The sequence below is a fragment of the Bombina bombina genome, unplaced genomic scaffold, assembly GCF_027579735.1.
Source record: "Bombina bombina isolate aBomBom1 unplaced genomic scaffold, aBomBom1.pri scaffold_627, whole genome shotgun sequence".
Lineage (NCBI taxonomy): Eukaryota > Metazoa > Chordata > Amphibia > Anura > Bombinatoridae > Bombina > Bombina bombina.
In genome coordinates, this window is record NW_026512012.1 from 28,993 (window position 1) to 38,691 (window position 9,699).

The window sequence follows — 9,699 nt, forward strand, 5'->3', positions numbered from 1 at the left end:
CCTTAGTATATTTAAAGAGTTCATTCATATAATTTCCTTCCTTCTCTTCTCTGAACTCCAAATGTCTTTACTAAGATCATTAATCTTTTCAGATTTGATTCTCAAAATGTATTTTAGTAGACGTCCTTTGCAAAGACATAACTAGTGATTTGTAAAGTGTGATTAGCCACAGTTTCTATTGGATGCTAATATCTCTATCTGTAGAGCCAACATTTCTACCGTGATTTCATGGTGCACTTCTCCACCTTTAATGGAATCTATTACACAATAAAGTATTTACATTGTTTAGTATTTGTAATCTTCACTTATTACTGAGTACCCTTTTTATAATCCATCTGAACATCTGGCAAAGATTAATCAAGCTGACTTTCCAATACATAAACAGACCCACTATAACTCAAGTCACCCAGGGAACCCAAAGTCCTAACAAAAGTGCCAAGTATAAAAACTCAAAGTTGAAGACAAGTACTGTTAATCTAATAATAGTTTAGAAAGGACAAAGAGACTTATTCAAATTTAACAAGTCTGGCTCAATGATATCCAACTAAACAGTCTCACATGACTCAGAAGTAAGCAAAGAACAACATTCTCACAAGCGTTTAGGGAAAGTGAAATCTATATAAAAAAAAAGTAGTGAAAGTAGTTTGTTGTGATTTTTTTATGTTGATTATTTTCAGTTTGACTTATTCTACTATCCATAATATCTTCAGGAACTTCAATTTCTGATCATGGGATGAACAAAAGTAGACAGAACAAACCATTTTCTTATCTAAATAATAATATGCTTGTAAGTAGGGAGGTCCAGTACACTACAAGCTCTTTGTAAAATGTAGGTAAGAGGCTAAAGGGGCAAAGCCACCCCTTATTGGCTTAGATTTCAGGTGAGGCCAACATTATAGTAGCTGCACTCAATCATAGGAAGAGAGGATGAAATAAAGGGAGAGAGGGTGGTAACATTGAATGAAACCAAATCTGTGAACAAGAAATCACAAAAAGAGGGCGCCTCCTAGTGTAACACTGTGATATCACTATGGGATACACAATTCTTGTTAAAGAATCATATTCACAAAGGTGGCAGCACCCTATTGTGCTGAGTAGAACAGACTGGGATCTCTCAGTTTCCCAGCTCACTGATCCTTGGTGTAGGATAATGCTCCTCTTAGTGGCTCCTGATATCCACTCAGGACATAAGAGACTCGGGCTACCAGTGCAATAGTTAAAAGTTTTAATAAAATGGCAGCAATAAAAAACTGAGGGTGTTCCAACAACCCAAAATATTTAAAAATAATATATGAGAACAGTTGCAACGCGTTTCGCAGCTATACTGGCTGTTTCATCAGGCATCTTGAATGAAAGAATAGCACAACTGTTAGAGAGAATATTACATAAAAAAGCCAGGGTGGCATAAATAGGAGAAATGATTGTATCAGACTTCCCAGCTGTCCTGTATTTTCTGAGACTGTGAAAAGTTGAGAGCTCTGTGTAGTTGCCCCCATATAATTTTCTATTGTATTTCATTAGCTACACAACATGAAAACAGGAAAAAAATTCCACCTACACACACCGCTTTCACACTAGCTAAAGTGCCCAGCCATGTTCATGTGCTACCAACCAACTCTGCCCTGCTTTTAAACCCTACACCCTTAAAGTGCTGACTCATCTACAGTGCTACATGATCACACCCAACTCCATGATTGGTCTACCCTAGCCCTCCTGCCCCAGACATAGATTGCTAATTGCAGGGAGGTATGTGGTATGAATGGGAGATAACTTGGTTCAAATAGGAAACAGGAGAACACAAAGATACATTTCCACTTGATATTTACTCATAATGAATGGATAGACATCTAAAGAGAATTACCCTTTGCTTGGCACATGGCTCACATTCACTCCACTTGCCCCAACCACTTAACTGGCAATCAATGGGAGCTGGTGCCCCGACTTCTCTAGTAAGTCTAATGTTAATAGGTTCCACAGGCCTAAAAAACAAGAAAAATCAGTTAACATCGGTTTTCACTATCCACCTGCTATAAACAGATAAAAAATATACTGTATGACATAAAAACATCCTCTCTTCTGTAAGATCACTGTGCACATTCTTATGCTATGGAACATGCACAAATACATGGTTATAACTGATGCTTGTATACTGTTGTATTGGCTACAAATATTAAAGGGACAGTAAACACTTACATATATTAAAGGGACAGTAAACATGTTGTAATTACAAGACATTTCTGTTGTGTTGCTATAGAATAACATATCAGCCAAACAAATTAAAATCTTTTTTAAAGCAATTATTTTTCAATAGCCAAACTCCTCCCATCATTTGCCCTTTTTGGAGGAGTCAATCTGGGCTTTAGTCTGTTAGTCTGCAAACAACAATGTTAGCCACAGTCGAATTGAAATATCTGGGTAGTTTTCCCATGTTAAAGGGACACTCTATAATAGTATTTTTATTGTTTTAAAAGATAGATAATCCCTTTATTACCCATTCATCAGTTTTGCATAAACAACACAGTTATATTAATATACTTTTTACCTCTGTGATTACCTTGTATCTAATAATCTTCTGACAGCCCCCTGATCACATGACATTTTATTTATTATTTATTGACTTGCAGTTAGTACTGTGTTGTGCTAAATCTTAAATAACTCCTCGGGGCGGGAACACAGTGTTATCTATATGGCCCACATGATCTATCAGTTCCCTATTGTGAAAAGCAAAAAAAAAACATTTGATAAGAGGCTGTCTTTAGTGGCTTAGAAACAGGTAGACATTTGGAGGTTTAAATGTTATAAAGTATATTAATATAACAATGTCGGTTGTGCAAAGCTGGGGAATGGGTAGTAAAGACGTTGTCTATCTTTTAAAACAATAACGTTTCCCTTTAAGGAATCAGTTTGATTATTATTATAATTATCATTTATTTGTAGAGAGCCAACAGATTCCTATGCATTGATTAATATTCTGTGTATGTCTAAATGATGTTAACTTTAAAAACATTTTTACAAGGGCTTTTTTTTTAGCATACTATTTGACAGATAGTTTCATATTTTAGATAAATAGATAACAGACAGACAGACAGATATAGATAGATAGACACACTTAAACGGATAATAAAGTGTGTGTTTTTCTCTGTATTAGCAATTTTTCATTAATTTATCCCCTTGATCAATATAATGTGACTAGCTGGAAATTTAAATTACATCTTCTGAGAATTTTAATTCATGCCAGAAACGCTATGAAACTGAAAAAAATCTGTTTCCTTTATGTTTTTGTATGGATCCTAGATTTTATAAACATTTGTTGATCCCTGGTATTAAAATATATTAAAAGACACATGCATCTGGTCAGCCAATTAAGACTGGTATATGTACATATGCTCCAATCAGCATCCAAAATAGAGCATTTTAGTTTTTCTCTAGAATGGTAGCATTTCTCTTTAGGGTAAGATAGAAGTTGAAGAGATATTTGTGACTGGACAGTATTGCAGTTAACATATTTGCTGATCTTTGTCTTTGATGGAGTGTATTACGGGACATATTGCAACACTGACAATGTTTGTCATACATGTTTATTCACAGAGGGATTTCTCAATACTTCTATGTTGATCTTTAAATGTTAAGGAAACATTGCAGCTTTTATCTAGTTGGCTAAACGTTCTTTTCATAATGATAACACATTTAAAAAAAAAAAAACTTAAATAAAGAACCTTGTAATTGTGCACTACCCACAAAATGCAGGATCATATTTTCTGCTCGATCATAATCCTTTATAAAAACATAGCAAATGATTTCTCAACAAAAATCCCTTTAGACTTTAATAGTGAATTTTGTAGAAAAATCATACTTTTTTCTAAATAATTTTGATCTACCCAATTTGTTGGCTAAAATATTAAAAAATCAAATGAAAAATTAGAATAAAAAAAACATGAAAGTGGATATACATTATTATTAACAGGATTTGTACATAAATATTTGATACTGTTTCAGTAAGAATATCAATAAAACAAATATTGAAAACACTTTTAAACAGCTTTTTTTTTCTGTAGCCAGCACATAAAACACTACTGGTAATACTTCAATTCTTTTTTTAAAATATTTTTTTTTTTTGGTGTTACTGAGTGAAATCACAGAAATTAAAAATGTTCACACTTTATATATCTGGAGTTATTGAATTAATTTTCTTTATTTTTCAAACACTGATGCCTTTGCATCTAATTCAGTTAAACTTAGTGTGATCTTAAAAGCTGTTGATTTAGACACATACACTGTAGTGAACATTAGTAAGACACAAAATAAAACAATGGTACAAAGATGTTTGCATGCTTTAAAGACAATGGTTACAATAGCTGCAATAAGAGGGTAAAATACATTTTAAAATTAGCTACACATTATACAAAATATATTAAAACATTCTGCAAGTTTATTTTTAACACCAAGAAGAAATGTTGTCCTTACCTGGCTTTTCCTAAAACAGAAACACTTTGTTCTAAAACCAAGAGAACAGGAATTAGTCCCAGGATACAATGTAAAATTACCATGGTGCCTCTGAAGAGTCAGATAGTAGACTACAAGCTCACCCTCTGGCATCTATTTATATTGGCCATTGTTATTCATTAACTGCACCAATCAGATGTGATATTTAGACAAAAGAACCATAACTAACTGGTTGCATCTAGTTTCTTTATTTAAGGATTACTTACATTTACAACTATTTAGAAATCTATTTGTGTTTTGTAAGCCCTATTCTTAAATTATGAAATCCTCAGAATTTGCTTTGTTTTGCAGTTTTCATAGGACAGTTTGTGCTGTGGGTTTTTTTCTATTTGTGTTTTAAAAATTTGGATACCACAAATAAATTGTAAAGGCAATGAATGCATATACATTATAATGTTGTTAAACAGTTTTTCCCAAACTATGGCCTCATTCTAATCTATTAGGAAAGTGGTGTGAAAACATTGTATAAAAATATAGGTCTTTTTTTTCAAAATTTTCTAAATCATTCCAATCCATTAGAAGTATCGGTATCACTGTTTGAACTAATAACACTGCCCAAGTTCTGCACACATGAAACATGATAACAATCAGGTATCTCCCTAGCTTTTCAAAGTGGTTTTCACACAAAATATACAGCCTAAAGGAAATAAAAACATGCTGGCTAATTGATTCAGTATTGATTATAAAAGCCGTTGTGTGAATGTAATTTACACATTATACAAATTTAAAAATAATATTTTTTTAAATTTCAAAACTTTTATGGCAATTTGAACTCAATAATCTGATTATAAAATGTTTAACTTCTTCTGAGTATTTTATTTTAAAGCAAATTATGGGGTTGAACAGAATCTGTTTTTTGCAGATAACAAATTCTTAATGTTGTCTGGTATTGTTAGTTTTTCCAGTGATCACAATTCTAAATGTTTACCACCTTTTTCTATATATCAATCTATAGATTTATGTGTTGAGCTGGCTAAAACAACTTTTCTATAACCCAATATTCCGGAATGTTAAACAGATTTTGACGGCAGACATGGGTGTCCGCAGAATATATATCAAGGGTTGAAATTTATCCCAAAATGTTTCTAGTACAATATATACGTTGTGGAGTCACTGCTAAACTTTAAAACACTTTTACACTTTTTTTCTTGGGTGTAATACAATGGAAATAGAAGGAGCATATAGATTTACTTATTATTTAGTGCTTTGTTTATTTGATCTGTTGCATTTTACAGCTATATAAGAAGAAAACATAATCAAAATGAAATACAAAAGAACCAACTTAAGTTAACCCATACACATAAAGCCTAAAACTGCTAACAGTACGTTAACAAACTATTGCAGTATGTGAGTAGGAGGACTCTCCACAAAAAGTGTTAGCTCAGACCAGAGTGCCGTTAATGAGATACCTTTTTCTTTGCTGCTGTTAAATAGAAATCCCCTATACAGTATAGTTCATGGCACTTACACACACAGCACGGAGGAGGGGGTGTGACCTCATGCAAAACGTTCTGGCTTCCAGGAAGCTCACTCCCCACCAATGTACAATGCATGCTGGGTATTAGAGTCCAGAACTGCAGTGGCACAATACTGAGAGGGAAATAGTAAACTATAAATACCAGAATGCTATGTAAATCCCAGAATATTGTGCTTCTTCCTGTAAAACAGAGCTAAATTCAGAGGAATTATAAGAAACAAATTGGACATTCAATTGTCTTTTTTTTCCTGCAGTTTGTATTCCAGGTTGGGAGGAAAATTCCTTGACACCCCCCCTGTGGATGTCCATGACAGCAGATAAACAAACATACCAAACAAGTCTGCCCAAGTTTTCTATAAAGTGTAAATTTAATTAGTTTGTAGGATAGCCTCATTCTTATCCCAGGTATTTTTGAGGTCCAAAAAAAGAACAAAGAGGAGTTTTCTCACTTGTAGTAGTAAATATAAATATAAAAAATTAGTTATAAAATAGACGTTTGCGAAAAAGGATTCAGGTATTATCGAGATCAGTGGAGCTGGAGGACGCTCTGGCCGCGGTCTGCCTGAGTACATGTATTTAAAGTTTCCTTCTTCTTTGTGAGTGTGTTTCCCTGGTTTGCCTGAGGGTAGAAGTCTGGCTCATTATTTGGGACACTACAGATCTTTGTCTGTGGATAGTTGGCTATAAGACTTGACTTCATGACAACGCTAACTTTCGCTTTGCACTTTTGCTTCTTGCTTTGGATATTGCAATATTTGTATCTGCTTTTTGAGGTTTTTGGCTTTAGTATTTGGGGGTCCTGCATGAATTTTATCTGTTTAAATTGATTAAATATGTTCTTTTGCATTCATTTTTCCTTTGTCTTTGCATATGTTTATTAATTGAGTATGTGTGCAGTTAGCCTTGACTTTTAGATCGCCCTTACTTTGGGCTATCAATTTTCTTTATTTTTTAACTATTTTTGAGGTCCCCACAGTGTTAAAATCTACAATGACTCCATTGGGCAGAACGCCTATAAATTCCTCCTGTATTATGAGGGTTAGCAATGATGAAATACTGCCATAATTTCGGGTGATGTACATGATGTATGGTAATAGCTGGCCTAGTGAATTATTTGGGGGGTGATAGGTGCGCTACTGAAAGCTGAAGGTATACTGAAAATTTTAAATGATAGATATCAAAAAAAGTTATATGATAATGTGAAAAAAGTAATGTGGGTTATAAAGTGATATGTGTTACATTATAACTAATCAGTGTTCATTGCTACATTTCCACTATGGAAAAATAAGAAAGAGTTACTATAGTTAGAGTAAACAAAAAATATTTTATACAAAATTGCATGTATAACAATATGCTAAAAACATCAAATTAAAGGGACGTCTCCCTTACTATATAAAATATACAATATAAAAACAAAGAATAGTGACACTTTAAATAGTGATTACATAAGCTGCCCCATATATTAAAAATATATATGCAAATGTCCGTTTCTTTGAACGTTTAGGCAGGTTAGATGGTATTGATATGCCCTGTTGTACTCAGATGGATAATAGCAATTCAGACGTGCAGTTCAAATATGCATGAGCGTTTTAGCCAATATTAATATAGAGAGTTATTTTGAGATTAGTATTATCTCCAGTTGAAGCAGTTTATAAGACAATGTTTTCTTAATAGAATCGAGTACCTGTTGGTCTCCAGACCCGTCTTACCGCATCCGATTCCCCTTCTCACCTGGTGACTGATCAGCGCCGCATGTGTCTTGGCGTCTGACGTCACAACTTGGTATCTCGGGTAGGATTGGCTGGGAGTGTTTAGAAGACAGGCAAATTCTTATAGATGATGAAGTAAAAACTTTTATGAGATAACGATGTTTATAGAGAAATCCTGCACTTAGTGCTAGATGCACGCAGGACTTTGAGATTCCAATAGAACTATGATAGACAACCCGGGTTGTTGCAGTGTTAAAACTGAAATCAGGTGGTTTAAGAAAAAAAGTCTCTTTGTGTATTTAATTCACACAAATGTAGGGTCAGCAGTCACAAGGTCGACGCGTTTCGCTCAGAAGAGCTTTATCAAGATCCTGGTGACTGTTGTAACATAATATTTAAAGGCATCAGTTCTTTCTGATTGGTCTTCCATAATTGACCTCATTTAAGATGGAATGTTTTTATTATCTCTCTTGCTCATATATATCAGCAGAGTTTTAAGGTGGAACTTTTTCATGGGGCAGCTTTTTATATACTAAGCAGTCATAAGCTTTATAATACATGATTATTATCATAACATTACTTCTAAAACGGATATATATTGTGTTGTGTGCATTTACTATATGTCTTCATTCAAAGAGAAAGGGTGATAGATCCATTTCAGAGTTGAGCCCATTCGGATATAATGTGTTGTATTTATAAATTAACTCAGCTTCTTTGATTAATAATTTTTTCTCTATGTCTCCACCCCTCCAATTATTTTTAACTTTTTGTATTCCCCAATATAAAAGATCTTTGGTGTTCCCTTTATGGATAGATTTAAAGTGTTTGTATAAGTGTGTGTCTTCAGAGCCTCGTTCTATCTGGCAGAGATGTTCCCTTATTCTGTCTCTCACCATTCTTTTGGTCTCTCCAAAATAAAAGAGATTACAGGAGCATTTGAGAATATATATTATGTTTTTGTTAGTGCATCTTATTACATCCTTGATATTGATTAACCCCTTAATGACCGAGGACGTGCAGGGTACGTCCTCTAAAAAAAGGCAGTTAACGCCTGAGGACGTACCCTGCACGTCCTCAGTCTGTAAAGCAGCTGGAAGCGATCCTGCTCGCTTCCAGCTGCTTTCCGGTTATTGCAGTGATGCCTCGACATCGAGGCATCCTGCAATAACACTTTCTGGCCATCCGATGCAGAGAGAGCCACTCTGTGGCCCTCTCTGCACCGGACATCGATGGCCGGTATCGTTGGTGGGTGGGAGCCGACTTGGGAGGCGGGTGGGCGGCCATCGGTGAGATCTGGAAGGTGGAGGGGGGCGGGATCGGGGGCGGAGCCTTCGGGGCGCGCACGGGCGCGCGCGTGCACGGTGGGTGGCGCGCGGGCGCGTGCACGGGGCGGGAGCGGGTGGGAACTGCTACACTACAGAAAAAAAGTAAAGAGTAAAGTGTATTAAAAAATGAAATAAACATTTTTAAAAAAAAGCATTTAAGCGATCTGGAAGGGGTGGGGGGGTTGGTATTGGGGGGGGGGGAAGCTACACTACAGAAAAAGGAAATTTTTTTAATAAAAAAACATATTTTCACTAAAATGGGTACTGGCAGACAGCTGCCAGTACCCAAGATGGCGCACATTAAGTCAGAGGGGGAGGGTTAGAGAGCTGTTGGGTGGGGGATCAGTGAGGTTGGGGGCTAAGGGGGATCCTACACAGAAGCATATGTAAATATGCTAAAACAAAATGCACAAAAATGCACAAATTTTCCTTTTATTTTAGTACTGGCAGAGTTTCTGCCAGTACTTAAGATGGCGGGGACATTTGTGGGGTAGGGGAGGGAAGAGAGATGTTTGGGAGGGATCAGGGGGTCTGATGTTTCAGGTGGGAGGCTGATTTCTACACTAAAGCTACAATTAACCCTGCAAGCTCCCTACAAGCTACCTAATTAACCCCTTCACTGCTAGCCATAATACACGTGTGATGCGCAGCGCCATTTAGCGGCATTCTAATTACCAAAAAGCAA

General features: G+C 35.5%; 1 protein-coding gene across 1 annotated transcript in view; it reads right to left on the reverse strand.

The window, feature by feature from the left end:
* Positions 1-4,590, reverse strand: part of LOC128644091 (complement component C9) — a gene marked incomplete at its 3' end in the record, with an annotated part of 30,073 nt that extends 25,483 nt beyond the window's left edge. The window contains 2 exon segments of the mRNA XM_053696808.1: positions 1,862-1,979; positions 4,465-4,590. Of these exon segments, the coding sequence (XP_053552783.1) occupies positions 1,862-1,979; positions 4,465-4,547 (201 nt within the window).
* Positions 4,591-9,699: the final 5,109 nt, after the last annotated feature.